Source organism: Seriola dumerili, unplaced genomic scaffold (genome assembly GCF_002260705.1).
Source record: "Seriola dumerili isolate Sdu_G_001 unplaced genomic scaffold, Sdu_1.0 BDQW01000149.1, whole genome shotgun sequence".
In the NCBI taxonomy this organism is placed as follows: Eukaryota; Metazoa; Chordata; class Actinopteri; order Carangiformes; family Carangidae; genus Seriola; species Seriola dumerili.
Genome location: NW_019174404.1, coordinates 5,519,514 through 5,544,267, shown reverse-complemented (window position 1 = coordinate 5,544,267; position 24,754 = coordinate 5,519,514). Strand labels below are relative to the sequence as shown.

General features: G+C 41.4%; 2 protein-coding genes across 3 annotated transcripts in view; both read left to right on the top strand.

Moving 5' to 3' along the window:
* Nucleotides 1–6,824, top strand: part of LOC111225294 (polypyrimidine tract-binding protein 1-like) — a 15,832-nt gene extending 9,008 nt beyond the window's left edge. For both annotated transcript variants that reach the window (XM_022750066.1, XM_022750067.1), the window contains exons 12-16: nt 1,215–1,248; nt 2,356–2,448; nt 2,877–3,093; nt 3,397–3,474; nt 3,735–6,824. In XM_022750066.1, coding sequence (XP_022605787.1) covers nt 1,215–1,248; nt 2,356–2,448; nt 2,877–3,093; nt 3,397–3,474; nt 3,735–3,867 — 555 coding nt within the window. In that variant the 3' untranslated portion in view covers nt 3,868–6,824. The remainder of the gene's footprint in view (nt 1–1,214; nt 1,249–2,355; nt 2,449–2,876; nt 3,094–3,396; nt 3,475–3,734) is intronic.
* A 4,788-nt stretch (nt 6,825–11,612) lies between these two features.
* Nucleotides 11,613–24,754, top strand: part of LOC111226056 (ephrin-A2-like) — a 77,037-nt gene continuing 63,895 nt past the window's right edge. Inside the window, exon 1 of the mRNA XM_022751141.1 lies at nt 11,613–11,795. Coding sequence (XP_022606862.1) covers nt 11,653–11,795 — 143 coding nt within the window. The 5' untranslated portion in view covers nt 11,613–11,652. The remainder of the gene's footprint in view (nt 11,796–24,754) is intronic.

The window sequence follows — 24,754 nt, the reverse complement described above, 5'->3', positions numbered from 1 at the left end:
TAAAATACAGGTTAGATTCAGTAAAGGCTACAGGAGGATGATACCATGTATGGAGTTGTTTTCAGTCTGTAATGGCCAGGTGGCGTGTGTTTTTTTTTTTTTTTTAAAAAAATATCTTTTTTTTTTTTTTTTTTTTTTTTTTTTTTTTTTTTTTTTTTTTAAACTTACCATTTCATATCTTCATTTTTGTCCATTAGTTGAAATCATTCTTGAGTTGTTGGAGAGACAATATTACTTTTTTCTTTGTATTTGTTAAAGAAACACATCTTGTCCATTATGTAGATCTTTTTTTATACATATAGTGTGTAGCATGTATAAGTAGTCTGTCACACTCATTACATTTACTGTAGTTATGTATTCATTACAATAAGGATATTAATTTAAAGACCAGTTTTTAGCATTATTATAATTGATATTCAGATTTGTCTGTTTTTATTCTAATGTAATTAAACATAATTTAAACAAACATAGCCTGTAATCTAAAAGTACATATTGTCTCTGCCTTTTTCTGTATTTCATTGTTAATCTTTTTTTCTCTTCTTTTTCTTCTAGTGTTCCCATAGTGACAATGCATTTTAATTTAGCCAGTTCTACTGTCTGAAGCACTACATTTCTTTGTGTATACTGACCTTGTTTTTTACTTCCTTTTTCTCTCTCTTCTTTCTCTGTCCCCCTCTCTCTCTTTTTTGTTTTAAAACACCCTCACCTCAACTCTTGCCAACTGACTGCACGCCCCATGACCAATTGTTCCCTCTGTCCTCCTCCCCTCTGCCACTCCTCTGTTACTACTACGACCACTCCTCCTCCCTCCCACCCATCCCTCTTTCTCCCCTATTCATTGTCCCCAATTTGGACACCACCCACAAATTGAAAACACAAAAACACAACATTGGTCCCCATGATTTTTGCCATCATCTGTCCATCCACCATCTTCCTTTTCTCCACCTGATCTTCTACTATCTCCTCTCTTCCTCCTCTCTCACGCTGTTTGAATCCTCTCTTCCTCTTGTCCTCTCTTCATTCTCTTCGTCCCTCATGCCTCTCCTTCCTCCATGGTACTGTGGCCTTCCTGTGGACCTCGCTGCCTGTGGCCTGCGGACATGTCCCGACTCCACTCCACTGTCCTCCACTCCGCTCCGTCTCTTTTCCCCTGTCCCCTGTTCCCTCTCCCCCTTTGGCCCCCTGCCCCGCTGCTCCCCCTGCTGTCTCTAAAGAGCGTTACGCCACACTGCCTCTTTATTCTTTTCGGTACGTTATCATCCTTTCATCTCCTTTTTTATTACTACTGTTACCTGGCAAGGTGGGCATGTCTTGTCTCATGTTGTTGGCTTTGTTTTTGTTTTTTTTAACCACTGATGGCTCGTCATCAGGCTACAGGGCTATTGAAGGGTGGGGGTGTCTGTTTGTTTTGGGGTTTGTTATGACCTGTTTTGGTTGTTGTGGGTTTGTGTAAGGAAAGTAAGGTGAGAAAAACCACACAAAGCTGCAGCATTTCATTTAATTTCTAACAGCCATGGTTTACTGTCCATGGGCAAAAAGTATTTGCAGTTTTTCATCTTCAAAGAGCACAGCCCCTGAATGGAAATATTGCTCTGCTAAATAGAAATGTAGGGATCATTTTGTTCAGGAATGAGGCAAGAAGCTGATCTAAATTCTAAAGCGTCACCCTCTGGAAGTGGATAAAAGTCAACAATTTATTTAGTTCTGCACCATCTAAATTTTAAGCCATGAAAATTCATCAAATTTCATTTTTCTTAATTTAATTTTTCTGTGGTTGCCTTGAGTCACTTGACAACTACATTCAGAGATGAAATGCTGCTGCTTTTTTAGTGATTGGAATTGACATATCCCTTGGATTATGTCAACATATTATTCTTCTGCAGTTTGTTTCAGTTACTCTAATGTAGGTATATGCATGTTTAGTTTATTCTTGCATGTCTTTCTATCACGCCCTCAAGTTCATCAAGTAATCAACTTTTTTCCTCTGTAGAGCGACCAAACCAATCAGAACCACTCATTTTACTATTCATTGATTTTTACTTATTTATTTGTTTTTTCCTCAAATCATTATCTTCTCCTTCTCAGGCATAACCATGTAGCATCTTTGTAATTATTATCTACGAGGGCTTATGTAGGATTAGTTGTAGAAAATCCCACACAGAATTAAATAGAAAATTACTGAATAGTCTGACAATTACTTTTTAATCAGACAGTGTCCATTTAGTATGAATATTAATGTGTCTGATTTGATGGTTTTAAATTGTTTTTGTTGCTGTGATTGGCTGTGTGGCTCATGTTAAGGCTGTGTTAGTCATTCTTGCACTTGTAGTGTGACACCTTCCTCTTCTTCACTAGGTGTGTATGGCGATGTGATGAGGGTGAAGATCCTGTTCAATAAGAAGGAGAATGCTCTGATCCAGATGTCTGATGGCACACAGGCTCAGCTAGGTAGCTACACTCCAGACTTGCTACACCCTATTTACTTTCTTTGATCTAGCGTTTTCTTTCATCTTGTTTTTTGCATTTTTACCATACATTGTTTTGAGCCTTCACTTAGTGGGTCTCAAATGAGCAACCACTGCAGGTCCTCCTTTGATAAATAGCTGATTGCCTATTTCTGATTATTTCCTTGTTTTACCTTCTGTAACTACTCTAAATGTGTTTAGAAAATCTTTTAATAAATGTAGTGTCGATGTATCAAGGAGAGGGTAAGGATGGAAAACGGTTTAAAATCAATTAAATTGGCCTCATTGGGCCTTTTGTTAAACTTAAAATTGAAATTACTTCAAACTATTTTAAGGTCTAAGTCAGACTAGAATTGTATGCGGAAACCAGGTTTTGGGTGTGGTGTTGACTATTGTATTCATGTTTCTCAGCTATGAGCCACCTGAATGGCCAGCGGCTTCACGGCAGGGCCATGCGTGTGACATTGTCAAAACACACCACAGTGCAGCTTCCCAGAGAAGGCCACGAGGACCAGGGCCTCACAAAGGACTACAGCAACTCCCCGCTGCACCGTTTCAAGAAGCCTGGCTCCAAGAATTACTCCAACATCTTCCCACCCTCTGCAACACTCCACCTCTCCAACATACCGTGAGTGCTGCTGCAAGAGTGTCCTTTTCATTCCCACTCTCTCCCCAGCGTCCTTTATGCTCTAAGCTTTTTCCTTTGTAGTCCTGACTCATTTTTTTTCTATATTTAGTGCTTTGGATTAAGTAGTTGTGACAGTCTTTTCTAAACATGCTACTCTAGAGGTGCATTTTTAGATTTAATCATACTTCTTGTTCTTTTTTTTTTTTACCACACTAGTACAAATAAGTAAAGGGAATATAAACCCACATAAATGCTTTATGTTGATTCTTTGTTTTATTTTTTTCTTTGCCCTCTGATTTTAAGGCCCTCTGTGATGGAGGATGACCTCAGGAGGCTGTTTGCCAGCTCAGGAGCCACAGTCAAGGCCTTCAAGTTCTTTCAGTGAGTCTCAATCCAGTTGCTCGATTTTCTTCATTTATGTCCTAATTGGTGTTTGAAAACTTTAAAAAATGTCACAACATTCATTTAATGCAAAGCCAATTCAGACAAGCGGAGTTGATCAATGTTTAAAGTCTGCGTAAGATGTCTTTAAGAGTATAGAACAAGTTCTGTTATTCAACTACAACATAGCAAACAGCCTACACAAAAGTTGGCACCATTTTGACACTTTCAGAACACATTGTTCTCTCTATATTTAACAGGAAAGACCGCAAGATGGCCCTGATCCAGATGGGGTCAGTCGAGGAGGCAATTGAGTCCCTCATCGAGTTCCACAACCACGATCTGGGGGAGAACCACCACCTTCGAGTGTCCTTCTCCAAGTCCACCATCTGAGTGCCTTTCCTTCCTCCCTCCAAATCTATTGCCATCTGAATGCTACTTTTCTCAAGTTTGCCTTGAGTGGAAATGGCAACCATAACATATTTAAGACTGTTTCTGTGTAGAGTGTTGCTCCCTTCACCTCAATACTTGGTCATTCCCCACCATTTATAGGTTTGCGTATCAGATTTGATCAAGTCTCCTTATTGATTCCAGTTCCTATTCCGGATTCCAAATCTTTTCATATTATCACAAAAACACCAAAATAGGTTGAAAACAAAAACATTTGGAATAAATGTAGACAAATATGAATATTCCTTCCTGCCATTCACAAATTGAATTGTCGCTGTTCTACACTTGTTTGTGTTTGAGCTACAGTGGCTTGCAGTAGCTGATTCTGGGGCATTATGACTTCAACTTGGGATATCAAAAACCATGCCACAGGAAGTTAGACTTCCTCCAATGCTGGAAATTGTGATCAATGATTCCAATTTCCTGTGATCAATGATTCCAATTTCCTATATCACTTGTCAAACATTATCCAAATGCATAGGCGACATAAACGAAAAAGACCAAACTTAGTTCAGGAGTCAAAGAATAGAATCACAGCGTGTGTCGGAGAAAATCCCAGGTCTTTAAAAAAAAAAATAAAATAAAATGGGATCTGGTTCCAGTTCAGAACAGGTCCTTGGTGCCCAAACCTAATAATTTGTTCCATCACAAAGTTTTGAGTGGGGTCCTGGGAAACGGGCAACATTCTGCATTGAAACATTTTACTATATTGGAGGTAAAGTAGGGGAAGCTGATGAACTGTCACTTTAGACCAAATTGCTTAAAAAAAAAAAAAAAAAAAAAAAATAAAAAAAAAAAATTAAAAAAAAAAATTATAAAGAAAAAAGGAAGAAAAAAAAAAAGACACCCTCCACCACAGATGTATGCTTATGTGGATGAATCATATCCACACCAGACACACTTCAGCATTCCTTTTACTATGATAGTCGTGTGGATATATCTATGTGTGTGTGCCTTTTTTTTTTTTTTTTTTTTTTTTTTTTGAAATGCCACTTTGAACCTGTTTGGCCAGTCAGAAACGGTTAGAGACAATGATTTTGTTTTGGCTCACAGACCAACAAACAATTTATTTCCCAGTATCCATTTTTATTTTATCTTCTTGTAACTACCCACATATTTGCTTTGGGGGATCCATACCACTATCTGAAGTTGTTATAATAAGGACGCATTCTTCTTTCATTATCTTTATCTACAGTCTTGTGCCTTACTTTTGCCCCAACCAGATTGCCTTAAGCATTGCTCTGGCTTCATTTGGAAAAGATGTGGTTCTCAAAATGCCTTTTTGTTTTCTCATGCCTTTCGGTATGTACCAGCATTGTTAAAATGGGGGAAAGTGGCTCATTCAGTCTTCTGTTTCTTATCTAAGGATTTGTATGCATATAGCCTCATTATATATGTAGAAACTATGAATGTAAGTCAGTTAGATGCCTAATATCCTTGCTAGGTGATGTAGCTCTATTAGGTGTATTGTGGCAGGAAGTAGAGCTGTATTCAGCCCTCCTCGCCTACAGGTCCCATTCATTTTCCTTTAGTCCTCTCTCCGTAGGGCCAGTGGTGTTTGGGGCCTTATTTAACCATATTATGTTCATCTATAAGTGGACACCTATATATTCATTTATCTTTTCTTTTTAATGTTAGCATTTAAATGTGTATCAATTCTAAGCTTAACTGATACCTATATGTAGTGGCTGGGTTTGATCATTATCACAGTGCCTTGACTCCTTGAGTTTTTAATCTGAGGCTGACACACTTTGCAGCCTCATCAGTTGACTTTGTTTACCTCTCATTCAGCTGTTTTATCTTACCTGTCTGCAAAGATGCCTTTATCCCATTATATTCAGGTAATTGTACCTGTGAGAGGGCAGCTGGGGGGCATTTGTCAATTGATAGTAACGACAGTCTTGGACTGTGTCGGAAAACCCAGTATATTTTTTCTCTTAAATTCAGGATAACATGATTACAGGGTGGGACAACCCTCACCCATTCCCTGCCTGTGTCCACTTAAGCCACAGTCAGGTTCTTTAGTGCACTTTTCCTCAATGATAGGTCCAAGTTGACACCCTCACGCTGAAGTCTTAAACATCGTCACATTCCTGCGTGCCTCACGCACCAGTTTCCACCACTGTAGTCTTGGACCAGATACAGACTTGCTCTGTCTCTATTTTTGTAAAAGATTATTATGCATGATTTAACGAAGCTTCATGTAGCTGCAGACGGTTATTGCTGTTAAGGACCAAAGTATCTTCTATCCCTGCTGTTTTGTAGTGTTGTGATTTCTTAAAGGTTTTTTTTCACATTCCTGCTATTCCACAAGAACACAAGGCTTCGATTTCCTTCTTTCTGTTCCTCAAATGCCTTGGACAAAAGTCACATGAAGTTAAAATATGTTTTGGGTAACAACATATACTGTATATTGTACCCCTTTTGTTTGATTGACTTTACAAAGAGCCTAATTTTGGGTAGAGATCGCTTTAGAATGGATACTTAATTGATCCACAGTCCTAGCTGTGATGTTGACAGTGTAGAAGATTATATGCCTTTCAGTTATTGTTAAAAGCTTTTATTTTTCTCTCCTTTTTTATATGGGGGCGGGGTGGGGTTATTGTATGAAGCGGGGGTTGATGGTTGTATATATTCATGTTTTTGTACCACAAAATCATTTGGATTATATCCACTTTACGTTCAAAACATGTATATTTTGATAAAACAATACAGACCTATTGAGCTCTCTGGAGCTGTAAAAAACAAAAAAACTTTTGTAACACAAAGACATTAAACCTATCTGAACACAGAAGTGTCTCTGTATGTGCCCCGCTCCCCCCTCCCCCCTTTGCCATTCTGTTCTTGTCTCTTGCATCTTCTGCTGCCTTCAATAAATCTTTAGTTTGTTCCTTCTTTCATCTGGCCTCATTTGGTTTCTGTCTCTTCCCCTCTGTCCTGTGGACCTGCTGCTCTGTATCGGTTAACATCTCGTAACATTTTCCACATTTCCCATCCTGTTTTTACTACTGGTGGGTTTTTTTTTTAATCTCTTACTGTATTTCCAACTTCGTACTCATCCCATCTGAAACTTGACTGACTGCTCATCTGGGCTCAGCTCAATCTCGTTGCAATCCATTTGATGAAACGGCTGCGATGATGATGATGGCAGGGTGGAGATTTAATTCAATATGCAACGCTGGATACTTGCTATTCTCAATGATTCTGAATAATCCTCCTGTGCTCTGCTTTGACCTTTTCAGTTTAGCCGGTCTGTCTTACTCTTATGGAGAGGAGCCAGGTTGCTGTGGAAACTAAATTGCTTCGTCTCAGACGATGAGTAATTAAGATAAAAAAAAAAAACAAGCATGGCTATCGGGCATATCTGGCATCCATGTGTATCAGAAAGTTCCTCAGGGATGTGAGGGATGGAGGTGGGAAAAAAATGACAAACTGGTTATACACCTCTTGAACCACTAGGGGGAGGTCTTGCTCTCTGATGGTAATCGAAGGCTGTTAAGCAGAGGTGACTTTACCTGTCACTCACACAATGTCAATAGTTGGTGGCTTAATCTCAAGTGCCTCCTTGGGTTTTCTGGCATTATACCTTTTTTTTTTTTTTTTTTCTTCGACTTCCTTACAGAGCGGTGGAGAGGATTAACCTCAGATCTTCCTTACTTTTGGAGGGGGACAAATGAGAGAAAAGGAGAATTGAGTCCAGTGGTGTCTGTATTTGTGGCTGAGAGTAGCTGGATTTTCTTGTATAATCCCAGTATCTTGTGGAGTGTGGTCTTAAAACATGGTGAGCTGCAAGTTAGTGCGAATTCCACTGCAAAGGCAATTGTTTCTCTGCTGATATTACTTTGCATAAGACGGCATGCTTGAAGGTCACAGTTATAGACAGATACCAGACTGAAGATACTTGCTAGGTGAAACAGACACAACACAAAAATTTCTACAGCATGTTTTAGGATGCTAACAGAAGGCGGTACTCTTATTTTAATGTCGCCCTAAAGTCATTAGAATATGGTCACGTTTGCCAAAAATTGCAACCAGTCTCTTGATGGCTCGTGTTCTGCTGCCTCTTTTCAAACATCTTTGCAGTTCACTGTGTATCCCTGCCAGTCTGGAAACTCCATGGCAGCAACTTTGATGCTGCTTTGATACCTCAGACCCTTGTTTACTTGCAGCATCTTAGTATTTCACTCTGCACCGAGAGTAATTTAGAGCAGAGAGCAGTCTACACAGAATTCTCTTCGGGAATATATTGAAATGCAAAGAGATTGCATAATTGGGTGGAAGGGTAGCTCAAAGTAAAATGATTCAAACACAGATCTGTGGTAGGGTTTTTTTTTTTTTAAGGTTACCAAATTCCAGAAGTCACCAGTTCAAAAAAAAATATGGTAAATTTAATCTGTTGAGACATTTTTTTTTTTTTTAAAAAGTAAAACTGGCAAGCATGTACAGCAAGGGTAAACATTTCCAAAATTAGTCCAATCCAAAAGTTATTTGACCCCAAATAAAGTAGCATTACTGAATGTACTTAAAGCTCTGTTACAACATCTCAGACTGTCTCCACATTTGTACTTTTAACTAGTTCAGTGTGTCATTTGTGTAACCGCACCCCACCTTCTCTCCCATTTGTTTGGCCAATCCAGACCCTTGGGATGTTCCTGGCTTCATCCAGCGTGCGTGCGCGTAGGACTAAATGAAACCATGTGAGGGTTAGTGATCCCACTGCATCTGGCAACATTTATTTACATTAGTCCTGTGGCCTCTAATCAAGCAAACACAGAGGCCACACACACACACACACACACACACACACACACACACACACACAAATGTGATCCCAGTGGTGGCTGAATGGGGCCAGACTGAACAAGTGGTTCAAGAGACTCTCCTGTGTATCATTTGTGACATGTTCAATGCCCTCAACAGCCAGTTAGTCACTGAGGGGAAAAAAAGGGCTGGATGTCTAATGTGTGAGACTTGAAAGGTTGGCTGAATTTGGATGGATGCTTTAGTCAACAGCATTGAAAGACATTCATCTGTTTTGTGTTTTAAGTTCTGGAGCTTTGAGGACATTCATATGTCTATAATTTGTCTCTGTAGTTAAACTGCAGAGCAATCACAGACTTAACCAGCTATAAATTCCAGGATTTAATGCCCTCCTAAAGAGGAATGTGTCCATACTGACTCCCTGACCCACATTAATTTAGATTTAGGATCACTTAAAGAATCCTTCATATCTGAATCCTCCCAATACTGTTTAGTCTGCACAGCTTACATGAGATTTAGACTCGCTTTCAGAGTGACATAGCAGAGGAGGAAAAGCCTGAAGCTGAGGTGAAGGATGCCTTTGGTCTGTATGTGTCTCCCCTTAAGAAAAAAAAAAAAGCCATCAGGAGACTATCCACCTGTTTACATATGCACGCCTCAGACAGATGTTGAATAATTCATCCACAGAGGCGGACAACATGCAGCTGTATTTGGGTTATGGGGGTGCATGGGTTCTCTTCCTGCCTGGATTCAGCAGCCCAAATTATAGGCATTACTTCGCAGGCAGAGCAGGGCAAAGCAAAACTAGGACACTTTGCATAATGGATCCAACCGAGAGGCACAATAAGATGTGAAAGATGGAGCTGCGGAAAGGTTCAGTTTTTAAAATGATAACACGGGTCTATTAGATTCAGGAACGGCGGGACAAGTCAAGTCAGTTTGATTTGGGGAAACTGTCTCCTGTAGGAGCCTGGAAGAGTTTGTACACTGCAGAAAACCCCTTTTACTTTGTGTTTCAATGCATTTTTTACTAGCGTGCTGATGCCTTTCTTGTTAAAGGATGTAAATGAACTCGTTGCAAATAATTTTCTGGAATCAATTCTCATCTTGTTGAGATTGGATTGATCCTCACTGGGGCTCATTCTGCTCCAAGTATCGACACGTCGGAAGAACCATGGCGCACTTTGTGGAAACAATGCAGTTACTATATATTTCAGTCTGTTTGCTCTGAGTGTAAATGCATAAGATGGATATGTTTTGCAGAAGAGTATGTGCGTACACACACACACACACACACACACACACACACACACGAGGGCAGAGGCAGCAGGGGTGGCAGCGCTCTGTCAGACAGCTCTCTGGAGGTTTATGGCTCACAGGTTTTAGACTTGGTGCTGCCTCCGCTTGCCCTTTGGGCCTAATGGACACTGATGGAAAATGACTCCACTGTTCCAGCGATCCATCAGACGCCTTCTCTCTCCTTTCCTCTCTCTCTCTCTTTCTCTCTACGAGGCCCCCCTTCCATCCATCCATCAGGCCGCAGCTTTCAAACTGATCGTGAACTTTATGGGTGCTTTGCAAGCCCAGCTGCGATAAACCGGCTTCAGTGAAGCAGACGGCTGTGGTGGTGGTGGTGGTGGTGGTTTGTAACAAGTTTAACGAGTAATCGGTCAAAAACAGAGACAGCTTCAGCTACAGTTTCCAGCAGATCACCTTAATTCATTTGTTTGCACCAATTCTTAATTCGTGTCACATCAAAATGGTCAGGTAACTCTATAAAATTTAGAAAAAAAAATGTTTAATTGAGTTGGGGCTTTCCTCTATACATCCTCAGCTGTGTACCGCCGGGGATCAGTGAGTCAGCCAGCACAGAGTCCCCAGAGGGAGCGCGGTACAGCACGGCACGGCACAGCTACAGACCCCGCCCGCGCAGAAAGAAGGAAAGAAAGAGAAAGAAAGCGAGCGAGATGTGGGAGAGAGAGAGAGGAGAGAGAGAGGGGGGTGGGGGTTACTTAGGCTACACCGAATCAGGGTGCGGGTGTGCGCTGTTGCCCGCCGTAGGTGGAGGTTTGCACCGGAGCATGTTCGGATTAAAGCTGTGATCGTGGCTGCCGCCGGTCAGCGTGACGCACGGGGCAGTGAAGGCGCACCGCGACTCGAGTCACATTGGATAAGAGCCCAGTGGCAGAGGAGGGATCACCAAGTTGAGATGCTGTAAGATGCTCGCGGCTGTTCGTGGAGGATGCTCCTGTCTCTCAGTTGTTCTGGTGCGATAAGTTTGGACTGAAAATACCGGAAAGGAGCGTGTTCGTCCGTCTGGAATTTATTTCATTCAAATGCAATAAGAGAAAAGGTCAAGTGGACGTAGTTTTTTTTTTCCCTGCTGTGAAGAGATTTGCGTTGTGAGGGGAGCGAACAAAGCGTGCGCCAGGCTCTACACAAATCTGGGTAAACAAATATGACGGTCGATTTGACCGTTGTCTCGTGTCTGCTGGTGAGTGACGATACCGCTGATAGAATTACAAACCTCGGATGAATTCTGAAAGGTGATTGATTGTAATTTCATGGAGAGAAGGGGGTCTAACCCAGGTAGCGCATCTATCTCCCCCGGCTGCGCGTAATGGGAGAAAAGTTTCGGACCTTGCAGAAGAGACGCACTCGCAGCATCCTGCCGACGACGCGCTTGTAAATAACATGTGAATCTGTGCTCTCCCGTCTGAGGCCGACCAAGTTTGAAAGTGAATTTCAACCGTCCAGTATGACTTGAAACACCCTCGAGGTTATCGGAACTCGCATCAAGCCAGTCAACGATCCATGAACCGCGGACCCGATTCGTCCAAAGACGCGCAGAAGGACATTTATGATCTAGAGAGGATTTCTGCAGCAGCAGCGGCAGCAGCAGCAGCAGCAGCAGTGCAGTGAAAGCCTGATCCCAGTTAAAGAGAGAGAGAGAGAGATTGCCCCTGGATGTCTATGATGTTGTGCCAGCTCGGGCAGAGGTGTGTGATGGAGGTGGTGGTGCTGACCGTCCTGTCCTGGGTGTCCGTGTGGGCGGAGGAGAAGATCATATTTGACAGACACGCTGTCTACTGGAACAGCTCCAATCCCAAGTGAGTTTTAGTAGGAGTTAGGCCTAAGTGTGTGTGTGTCTGCTTGAAACCATTGTTTCTCTGCCTGCTATGTAAGGCTCTCATAATAATTCTAAACATTCCCAGCATGCAGCTGAACCTTGAAATCTGAAAAAAACCTCCATTCTTTGTAACACATGCCATCTGAGCACCTCTTTGTTTTTGTCTTTTATCCTTTTTTTCTTCGGCTTTCAGCAGTGTTTTGGATGAATATTGTAATAAATGATCCCTTTTACGATGAGCAAGCATGACACACAGACATAGGCGCACACAAGTAGAAGTGTGTGTTCACGTGTGCATGTGCACGCACACTGGATATTTTGCTCTGTGGCACAGGGAGCCTTTTGTCTTAGACAATGAGGGCATCTTGCCCCCTCTCCTCATCAATGTCTAGAGATTTACTCTCCCTCTCAGTCTCTCACTCACTCACTCACTCTCTCACTCACACAACACACACCCTTTACCTTCCTTTCAGCTAATCTCAGCGACTTGTGCCAGTAAACACATGCACACATTATTTCTCTGTCGATTGCAAGCACTTGTGCAAAAACCACATCCATAAATAAACAAACGCAAACAAACACATGCACGCCCATCAACACACACACACACACACACACACACACACACACACACACGCGGTTGTCTTTAGCCGGGCCGCTCATTGACATGGGGCAGAGCACACTGGGTCCGTCTGTCTAATGGTTTGTGACAACCTGGCCTGCCTCTTTCTCTCTCTCACTTTCTCACCCCTTCCTCTTCCTCTCTCTCTCTCCCCCCCTCTTCTTTTTTTTGTCCTCCCTCTCTCTCCCAGGTAGATAAATAAACAGTGAAAGTGCTCCCTCTCCCTCACTCACGGCTGAATTAGTCCAAACTAACGGGCCTGTCTGTCTCTCTACATCAACCAAACGCGCACAAACACACACACACACACACACACACACACACACACACACAGAGCTAACAGGCCTGTCTCTGACTGCATCACTTTTCCACAGAAGGCTTCTCAAATATTTAACAGGCAAGGGGGAACATTTTCTCCCTTTCTCGCCGTCTCCCTCGCTCTTTCCGTCTTCCTTTCCGTCTCTCTGTGCTCCTTCTTTCTCACACATATACAGTATATATATATACACACATACACACACACACACAAACACCTACACACTGCAAACATCACATGCTAAAATTAAGCTATATGGATGGTTGCTGGGGGCGCTGTTATTCCGCCAGGGTCGTACAGAGAAGTTGAAGCAGAAGGGGGGCACATCAAAAATGCATTGCTACTAAAGCAATGAATCTAGGCTCTGGAGCCCTGGCGAGGTTGGTTCCCCCTGTTAGACCCTGGCACTGTCATTGCTCATGCTGCGCCTTTTTCTGCACACACACACGCGCACACACACACACACACTACTCAGTCCCGCTGTACTTGTGAGGACCTTCGACTGCCAACATTCATTCCTCAACTTAAATCTAAAGCTAATTCTCTTACTGAAGTTTGAGGAGTAAGGCAAGTTTTCAAGAGGTATGGAGATGGCAAAAAGAGAGATCATGTCAGATTAACAGGATAATTCTGGTTTATTAATTTGGGTTTTATTTACAAAGTTTTGGCTGAGTTACTTGCCAAATAGACGTCCAATAGAGGAGGAAACACAAACATTCAGACAATCGTACTGGTAATCACACTCCAAAGTGAGCAAACTAACTGGGAAGAGGAACTGACTGACAGTAAATTATTCCTCAGATTGCACCAGCGGAGGAAGTAAAATCCAGAACCAATACAACAATATAAAATTCCTCCTTATAAGCAAGAGTCCCATATTCAAAATCTCACCAAAGTAAAAGCACAGAAGCACTATAAGCAAAATCTGCTTAAAGTATCAAAAGTAGAAGTAAAACGGCCGCTGTGACTCTTTATCATTATTATCATTATTATTATTATTATTATTATTATTATTATGACATCATTAGATTGCTAATACTGGTACATCAATGTGTAACTTGGTGTAGGTGTAGGTGTAACTGCTTTATATACAGTTTCCCAAAGTGGGGTTTGGGTTCCATCCAAAGGGTCACAAGATAAATCTGAGTGGTCGTGAGATGATCACTGTGCTTAGGAAAGAGGAGAAACAGCAAATGCAACACAAATTTGTGTTATTTTGTGAAATAATGGATTACCTATTTAGAGTAGATAAAACTATTTGACTCTTGTTTAGGGGGTGATCATTTCCTGGTGGAACAATTTACAGGCTTCTCAAATTTGGCAAGGAGCCACAAACAAGACACTGATTTTTTGTTGTGTTTTTTTTTTTGGTAAAGGATAACTTGCCAAAAAGTTTGAGAACAACTTGAGTCAGGTTTATTTCTTATTTTATAAGCACAACTGATCATTTTATGTAAAAATCTTAACTCTAAATCTTAAAAATCTAACTGTAGCTTCCAGTACATTTGGTTTCACCTCTAAATAACAGTTTATATAATATAGCTGAACTGTTGCATTGCTTGTAACCTGATTGATCATCTAACCACTCAATGTTTGCCCCATGGGACTCTGAGATGTTGCTTTGATGAGTGAAATTATATGCACTAAAAAATAGCAATATTAACATCTTATCTGACTAATTTAAAACAGTCCTCATAATCTGAATCAGTGTGTAGTTTTTCATTAAAATATCAAAGTATTACTTTCCTGACTTCTGATTGGATTATTTGATCACACGTCAGACAGAAATCAGGAAGTGTTGTGATGATAAAACCCAACCAGCTTGTTTTTCAAGGTAAGAGTGACCCAACCACCAGATATCGAACCCAGAATTTACCATTCAGCACTACAGAGTGGTACCGCTGTATATTGAGTGGTGAAAAAAAGACCATAAAATTGACTTTCTCTGTGAACTTATTTGAGTGCAGTCTTCCATGGCACATTTGATGTAGGCTAATATTTCACATACAAAGTACTATTCCAGCACGCGGGAAAAAAATGCAAAAGGTCTTAGTTTGTCACCGATTAATTCTCAGAATGGTGATTTAGTCACCAATAACTGATGAGGAGCTCAGGGAACAAATCCAAGGGTAATGCATCACCTCAAAGCAGCAGTTACTGTCTGAGGCACAAACAGCTGGGAAAATAAACAGCTGTGTGTCTCGATTGATCACACAACATCAAGCGCGCGGCTTGTATTGAGCTATAAGGATGCGTTGTCTCTTCTTGTGTTCATCAAAAGTTGCTCCCAATGAAACAGTTTGACAAGGGTGTTTTCTACAAGGTCACGAGTACCGACTGGGAGAATTTGAACAATCTCACTGTTTTGTAGTGCCAGTATAAACTCTGTTTCCAAAAAAAAAAAAAGGGATTGTGGAAAACCGCATGAAGAGATGAGTCATAAGACACTAGCAACTTTTCTGAACGAGTGCCAAAATAATGCTGGTTATGTTAGCTCTACTGCAGCCCTAGTTTCACTCTGACTTTCTCCTAACACAAGTAATGAACTGGTTTTACATCTGTTGTATACATTAAACCATATTTTAAATGCATAACCTTATACTTTAAATCTGCTACGGTCACTATTTTATATTAACAATAGATCAAATCACCATGTGTAATATTAAAGGGGTCACATTTAGTGACATAACTCTGCTGTTCTATGGAGTGTTTTAGGGTCTTTAAGCTCGTTTGTTTTGGTTTTCCCACCTGTAGCCGCACTGGTTTTGTTCTCATTAGCGTACATTTAGCCACAGAAGGCAGCTGTTGTAACTTAACTGATGGCAGACATGTTGCCCCTACAAAACTGTGTCATACTTGTTGCCAGGTATTATACATGTATTTCTTGAGTTCGTCTTTGCCCTAGATGTATGTATCTAGCCATAGTTTTGGTTTAATGTGCCGAGGGTTTTTTTTTTTTTTTTTTTTTTTAGATCTATATCTCAAATAGAATGGAGGTTCATTTAATTTAGTCTTTGGTGCTTAGAGCATTGAAAAACTGACATTCAGAAATTTCAGCAGCAACAAGTCTTTCTCAAAGTTGTCCCCAAGAAAACATGCATACATTTTTCTACGATTTGAGAGCCTTCACATTGAAATTATATTTACCCTCATTGTATTAGAGTGACAAAACAACTGGTGATGTTTTTCAATTGCTTCAGTTAATGTTTGTCTTCTTCTTCTCTGTCAACCACAGTCTTGCTTGCTCTACTTTTCGCTTGTGTGCTTTTGTGGGATTAATCACCATCCACACTGACATGTTTTAATTGTTTTTTTTCCCACCTGCTAATTAATTGTGTTGCCAGTATGTTAGCCAGCTCTGTTTAGGAGCGCCTTGATCTCCACGAGTCTAACCTGGATAAGTCAAGATAAATAAAATGAGTTAAACAAATGTTTCTCCTTGAGAGAGGAGGCATACTACAAATTGGCCAAACCCCTTTATATCAAGGGCTCTGGCTCTCAACAGGCCTATCTCTTTCAAGGTCTTGCTGGATAATAGAAAATGTATGGGATAATCCAATTCAAACAGCTCCGGCCACTTTTGGTCACGGCGGGGAGCAGCACTCGCACACACTTAGAGTGTCGTCCATCCTCCTGTTGTGATGAGATACGTGGTACTGCACAGTAACAAAGTACCGTACTACACATTATCACAACAATGCTGCAACACTGGAACAGGATCTGGAAATCTCCCAGACCCACATAAAGGGATTTATGCCACATGCAGGAAGGAATATAGGAGGATCACACACATACATGTCGGCACTTACACACCAGCCGCAGCTAGATTTAGGTCACAAACTCACACACACAATCATGTACGACCAGAATGGCTGTCCATTGAATACAAGGTTAGACAGCCTCCATTTATCTATTTACTTGCACACACACACACGCACACACACAGTCGGTGGTAGCTAGATATGGGACACACTCATGTGCACGTACACCCAGACTGGCCGTCCGTTGAGTAAAAACCCATCCTTTTTTCCTCTTGCTGGCTGGCACACAAGCTGCATGTGCTCACACACATGGACACACACACACTGAGCCCCCTCTGGCTCTCAGGCCCATATTATAAAGCTTTCAGGTGAGGGGCTTTGTTCACCCTGAGCAGCTAATGTGCTCAGAGCAATGGGCTCTCGTCCACGCACACACACACACACACATGCACTGGTTCAATGGTCCAGAAGGAGCACCTTATCTAATCCCATGGTTTATCCTTCAAAAGACTTTCTTTTCCTTTTCTTCTTTGTTCCTCCTCTCTCCTCTCTCTTCATCTCTGTGTCTTTGAGGAACTCCGTGTCAGTGAGAAGCGCTGATGGTTGACGACACTCTCATTCTATGGGACAGAATCTATCTCCTTGGAGACACACACACACACACGCACCCACACAGCCTTTGAGGAAGAAGTGTCTTGCACTGAGCACCCACACACTCTTGCATATACCGCGCACAGAAAGTTTTATATGCACGCACACGTACAAACACACACGCCCAACAAACACGCTGTCCGTACACACGGTCGAGCACACCATGAGTCCTTGCACATAAACCCACACACACACAGTCTTTCCGTTGTGTCCCCTGTGGCGCCCAGGGATATGTGTAGTCACTAGCACTTCCTCAGCCCTACCACACACACACACATACACATACACGTACAGATTTGTATCCAATTTACATGTAGACTTGTAGTCACCCCCGCTCAGTTACTGACAGTTTGTCAGACTCAAACCTGCCCCTGGGTTAAATCCATCTTCCACTGCCACCACCACCACCACCCACTCCACCTCTCTTTCCATCCATCCTTCCATTCCTCTCTGTCTCTGTGTGTCTCCCTATCAAGCACTCTCTCTTATCTCCCTCCCCTCCCACCTCCCTTGTATCACGACTTCTCCCCTCCCTCTCACGCCGTGTGGGGATGTGGTTAGCATGTTTTTCTTGCAAAGGACCCTGCACTGTCCACACTGCCACAGGCAAAATCTTTCCCTACACACACACACACACACACACAAAGCTGCCCTACATCAGCGTACATGTTCATGCTGTGACCCGCATGATTGGACCGTGCATGTGTTTGTTTAAAATGTCGGAGATGCTATAGCTCGTGCAGAGAGAACCCAGTCTCGGGAGTGATACGTGTCCTCCAGAGCCTCCTCTCACACTGAGCTAAAAACGATACTTAGAGTAATTAAAGTCAGGGCTCCTGCCTCGCAAATTATTTCTCCCAGCTCAGCAGGAGAGACAGTTACATAACAAGATCTAGTGTAGCTGATCTTAGTCATCAGCACATTCAATACAATGATTGGCAGGAGGAGGTCATCTGAATATTCAGGGGCATTAGGGTGGAACAGTTTGTCTGCTGATATTAAATGCACTGCCAGTTCCTTTAGTTACGGTATGAAAGTCAAAAAGTGGATGTTTGACTCTGGGAGTCTTAACCACACAGATGTTATTTTGCCTCTGTTAAATAAAGCAAAACCATCTCAGTCGACAGAGAGGGAACATACAGCTTTACGATACGGTTCTTCTGAAGAGAGCTAAGACACATTTACACAGTGGAGCGAGCAAAGCACACTGACAGAAACACCTGCCGCCCTCTGACCTATAGATTGATTTTTTTGATATGATATGATTGGCAATGCTGATTTTGGAAATAAAAAAAACAAAACATATTTGTCATCTTCCAAAACTTCTGCTTCTCGACATTTTCCTACCAACTAAAACCAAGTACATAACTGAGAACATGTCACAGTAAATTTCCATAACAGTTTCAGAAGGGTGCAGTTGCAATGGAAATAAGTCCTGGGTTTTATTACTGCTGGAGCTATTAAGTCATTTAATCACTTAGTCAATAGACAGAGAATTAATCAACAATTTTGATAATTGACTGTGTAGGTAATTCATCTAGCAGCTGTGGAGCTGTACTTAGGCACAGCAAAGCTATGAGCTAAATGCTAATGTTATGCTCACAATGACAGCGCTGACATACTGTTAGTATACTTAGTTTAGCATGGCAGCACGGGCAAGGGCAGCAACAAACACCAGACGCCAGTGAAAAAAAAAAAATTCTAACTCAGAGCAAATGATCCGCATATGCCCCAAAATGTAATGGCTTCTTCCCCGGCCCGTGTCTCATCCTTCCACCAAGTTCGGTGCAAAATCAGCTCAGTACGTTCTGTGTAATCCTGCTGACAAACAAACAAACAAAGCCAACTGACAAACAAAGACATGGATGAGAACATAACCTTCTTGGCAGAGGTAATTAGTATTAAAAACAAAGTTAAGCTGAGGCTGATATAAGAATCTCATTCAGTTTGCAGGTCATAAACCAAAGTGCTGGACAAATTAGACTTTTGACCTGATGATGGTGCTAGAACATGGATGTCTGTGGATCACCAGAGTCAACAGGATTCATCCAAGAAAGTCTGTAGAAAATTTCATAGCAGTCCGTCACATAGTTGCAATCCCTAGAGCCACGGCATAGCTGAAGGCATTCACTGGTGACTGATGCTTTTCTCTGAGTTACATCATTGAAAAGTGAGTATCTCTGGGTTTGGGCCTTGGATTCCTTGTTAAAAAAAAACAAAAAAACAAGCAACAGACTGTTTTTACAGCATATTGAATTTTCAAACACTGATTACACTAACGATGACATTGCATTCAGGTGTTCCACAGGCAGGCTCGCTGTGCATGCTGCCTCGCTGGCACAGCATCGTTAGTGTGTTTAATTACACCTGTGCTTTTCCTGCTAAGAGGAAGCCAAAATGTTTGCTGTGAGAAAGAGCTGTTTGAGGACGTCAACTTGGGTTCTAGGTAAGAGTGCTCGGCCTTTTTAGGGCGATTTTTAAAAAAAATCATTTTACAAACCAAAAATGTAACCTGCAGAATATTTTATTATGAAGAAAAAATAGCCGCAGACTAAAGAAAGTGGTAGTTTGCTAATGAAATCGCAGTACACGAACAGTTTCTGTGTCTTTCAGTTTATCTGCTTTCTGTTGTGCCTGACTTGAGCTTTTTTTCTATCACTGGGTGCAATTCCATTAACCTTGCGACCTTCAAAACAACTTTTAAGAATTTCAAAAAAACCCTCAAATGTTGCTAAAGAATTTATACGCTCGCATGAGATGGTTTTTCAGACTATTCGACAAGGCAATGTTTCACAAAATTGAAATGGAAACACTATTTTTCGCATCCAAGTCGCTGGGGCCGTATCATGCCCCAGGGAGCCATTTCCAACCAAGACTGCAGACTGCTGGAAATCCATCATCAAGTTTAATTGGAATGATATTGCAAGAGGAGAAAACCCACTTTTAAAAACACAGACCATTTGCAAATGTTTTTTGTGGACTTTTCTTAAATAAGATTGCTTTTGCGAAAGACTGCAACGTTAACTGGGCTACTGTCGTGTCAGTGTCAGTTGTCCTTTTCCAGCTGATGTCAGCAAAAACGTACAAAATCCAAACCAGGACGTACAACAATCCATCATAAACCGTCAACTTTATCATCATGCTTAGGCTATATAAAATCTATATTTTAAAAGCACATAATTTTCAAACTAGTCTAGTCTAATTCACAGCTGGTAAACGGGCACATAGAGAAATGAAGTCATGCAAAGGAAAGTGTTGAATTCCTGCACAATATCAGCACTAAATTTATTAGACACACAGTACAGTGTTGACCTTTTGTAGAGAGTAAGAAAAAATTGATGCCAGATGAAGGTTGATGCCTTAAAATGTCGTATTTCTAATAAACTAATTGCTGACAAATTACAGGAATCGAATTGCATATTGCATGAATTGCAAAACGAGTGAGGAAAAAATTGCCTTGTAAATTGGTAATGTATTCTGTCTCTTGATGATAGTGCCTTTTGATTTTTTGATTTTCTACTGTGTGTGACATTCGGTCTTCACCTCTTTTCGCGACAAGCCGGTGACAACCCAGGCTCCTGTGCTAACATGTGTCATCAATTAGAGCTGAAAATCAATATCAGATTGAGAAATATCTCCAGCACCCCGTGATTTTATTTCTCTGTGGCAGCGATATCTTTCCTTCACTTTAGGATTAAGGATTTTTATTCTTTCTGTTATTAAGGTAGTGGTTTAGAATCGTAATCCTTGTCTTAGGAATTATTTCTTTTTCAAAGGTTCCCCCACCCAAAAAAAAAATATATCGTACCCCAGAGCGAATAAAACCAGGCTCCTCCTGTGCGTTTTTCACAGAAAGGTGCCCTTTTCCGGATTTTCAATCCTGCCCTAGAGAGTGTCTGTGCATGCTGCAAAATATCATCATCATTTGATCTGCCCATAGGAGTGTAGTGATCTGTTTAGTATGTCACCAGCATGGCACTGAATCTGTAATGCAATATGAAATGTTTACTTAACACCCCCCCCCATGTTTGATTGTTCATGCAGAGGAGCAGGTTGAAAGAATGAGTAAAGATATTACGCTGCAGTGCTACTGCTTCTGTTGCTACCTTCCGCTAATGAGGTTTGTTGATGATAATGACTATGGCAGTGATGGCGATGATGATGTAAGTGCTCCGAAACAACCTGGGGAGATCCCAGGAGTTGTTGTTTTAATGAAGCGAGAGAGAAAGAGAGCGAGAGGGAGAAACAGTTCGAGCCTGGAGATAGGGAAAGTCAGTGAGCCAGGGGTTTTAAGGAGAAGACAGAGAGGCCAACAGACAGGATGAAAGAATGAAAGCATGAATAAGAGAGGACAAAATAGGGAGATACTGGCCCAGAATATGAAAGATGCCAGACTGCACTCAATACATAGCAAACAATGGGCATTGTCATTCCTGCTCCGTCCTTGTTTCTGCTCCCCTCTAATACTTTTCCTCAGGTCCCGGCTGGTTGTGCTGATTGTGTTAGCCGAGCGAAAGAATAGGAGTCTTTCAGTTCTGTCTGCCCGATACTCTGATGGGACCCTGGCCGCTCAGTCTTCATACAGACCAGCTGGAGACTGATAATAACACATACACTGCTGTCTGGGTACGCCTCGGACAGGCCCTAAGAGACAAAAGACAAAAAAAGGGAAAGGGAAATAGAAAGATCTTCTTGAAGGATTAGGGACGCTCAATATGAAAAAGGACAAAAAGTTGAGTGTGTCACAAAGACAAGTCCATTTCATTTAAAAAAAAAAAAAAAAAAATTTTTACAAAGAAGAAATGAGATGAGAGTTTGCAATCAAAGGAAGGGAGATGCAGCGGGAGGAGAAATTAGGTGGAAAAAGAAGGAAATCGAAGTTGAGAAAGATGGAGGCAAAGGAAGATTACTTCTGGAAGTATGAGTCAGGCAGGCAAGCAGCAGTGTTGCTGGCGAGAGAGTATCTATAAGAACATGGTTGGCTAGTCCCAGCAGGTGAGTGTCGAGGGGCTGGTATTACAGAGGAAACACTGGCCTTTAGCAGGGAGCCTTGCCCAATGTTAAAGATGCCCTCTGGTGCGCACAAGCTTTTAGAATGAGAAAGCTGGCATTTAAAATAGAGGAAGAGAAGATGTGCTTGAGAGATGGAAAGATATCTCCCCTCCCTGTTTTCCACATGCCATCAGTGTAGGTGAGACTGAACTCAATTAAGAGCTGACCCTGGGAACCGTCACGCTGATAATCGCCTAGATGTTTTTACATTTTGGCAACCAAGTTTATCCTAAAACAGTTTGGACAGCGTATTTATGACAACAAGGTTATTTCCTCCTTGTCAGCCTGCACTCTAGCATCATGAAACTCTTGGCTTGCGTTTGTATGAGTGTGTGTATATGTGTGTGTATGTGCGCATGTGTTGGAGCAATAATGAAAACCGTTTTTTTTCATCCTCGTCCAAAAAAAATAAAAAATCCCCAGTAGATTTTCAAACAGTAGGAGTGGAAAGTCAAACAAAAGAAGGAGCGAGTGAATCATTTGCATTGTAATCCATCAGACAAGGCAGGCAGAAATGATCTAATTCCCAGCCAGCAATGGATGCCCTGCTACCTTGATTTCATCCAGAATGAAATGAATGGGGGCACCGTAAACAAACCCCTCATTTTACACTATGCTAATGGGACATAATAAGGCAGAACCAACAGATGTTCCAGCGCTCCCATGATTTTGTCGCTACTTAATTCTGTTCGGTGCCATGTCTGCTAACTAACTCAGCCCTCTGATTCCTATACGGCTCTCCGAGGTGTCCATATGTATGCCACTTTCTGCTCCAGTGTGTGTGTAATTTTGTCTGAGCTGCAATTTTTCTTTTGACCTGCAGAATAATCCTCACCTCAGGTCTAATCCTGGGCTAAGCAAGACCCAGAGGACTTTATATTAGAAAACTGGCCACTAATCTGATTCTCCAGATAGACAGGATGAGAGCAGGCGATGATGATGACACTGGTGATGATATTGATCCTCCTGAAATGATGAAGGTGATACGGATGGCACAGTGATGATGAACATATGGATGAAGATGAAAGGAGAGGTGTTAATGATGGCGATGATGATAGACTCCGTCATTATTGTCCAATCCAGGCTGGAAATTTGGCCAAGTATTGAATTAAAACTCTACACCTCATACATTACAGGTTCAGTACAGGAGCAGACTCATTTAATACAGTGCAGTTGTAATAATTCATCTAGTGTTGTCGAGGATGCTGACAACCTTCGGGACAAAAGACCTTTTACAAAGGTTGCTTTTGGCCATCTGCATTTTAAAGCACCAGGCTGAGGGACGGATCTCGAACTCATGCAGGGGCAACTATTTTTAGAGCGTTTTCACACAGCAGTTGTGTTGGATTATTTTAGCTGTCTGTTTATATTTCCCTCCAGATTAATTTAAAATGTTGTTTGATTTATTTCTGCCTGTTAAAATGTGCTTTTAGAACATGGTCGTCTGGCTTGAAAATCTAACAAAAGAAAAGAAAAAATCATATTTGGCATTTATTTACACAAACAAAATCAGTGTTGATCATGATGATGATGTTGAGGATGTTTATGAAGACGATGATGATGATGATGAGGAGGATAATGAAAACAGCGGGGGACATAACAATAGTGATTAGAGTTTTGATGAGGAAAATGAGGGTGATGACAGCGATGATGATGATGGGGACGATGATGGCCGTGGTTGCTTTCATGTGATGTTGATTATATTAATGGTAATGATGTAATGATGATGATGGTGATGGCAGTGCTAATCAGAAGGATGAGGGGAGTAGAATAGAAGTGTATTGTCCCACCAAGGTAGGAAATTTGTCTATTGTATTTTATAGTAAAAATATAAAACCATGCGTCACAAATCATCAATTCAGCAATATATGCGCAAAGATTAGATTCATAGTGGCTGCGTTCATATAAAGATGGTGGTGATGAAGGATAGAGGTGAAAATGATATTGGATTAAGAGATTATCACTGTTTCACATCTGTATCATTATTATATTAATGCCAATAGACATTATATCGATAATAGTGATGGCAGTGGTATGATGAAGATACTGATGATGATGATGATGATGATAGTCCTTATAAAGGTTACAGTATATTTTTATAATAATGACTGCACTGGTATGCTAAAGTTAATGAGGATACTGGTAATGATGGCTGATGTCTGAGTTGTAATGACGGTGACCTTAATACTAATAGGCAGTGATGTTAATGGTGATAGTGATCGCACTATGATGATGATGATGATGATGATGATTAGGATGATGGCGGTGGTGCGGATTAGGGACGACAGAGGTAAAATAATGGGATGGGACAGTGATGATGATGATGATGATGATGATGATGATGATGATGATGATGATGATGGCACCTATGTTGTTGATAGTAACACCACTAACATTTGCATAGATACTGATGATACCAGTGACTGCACTGGTGTGATGAAGATAGTGATGATGATGGTGTGAGAATGAGGAGGAAAGAAGTGAAGGTGATGAACGTCATGAATGTTATTGTATGATGATGATGACCACGACCATGA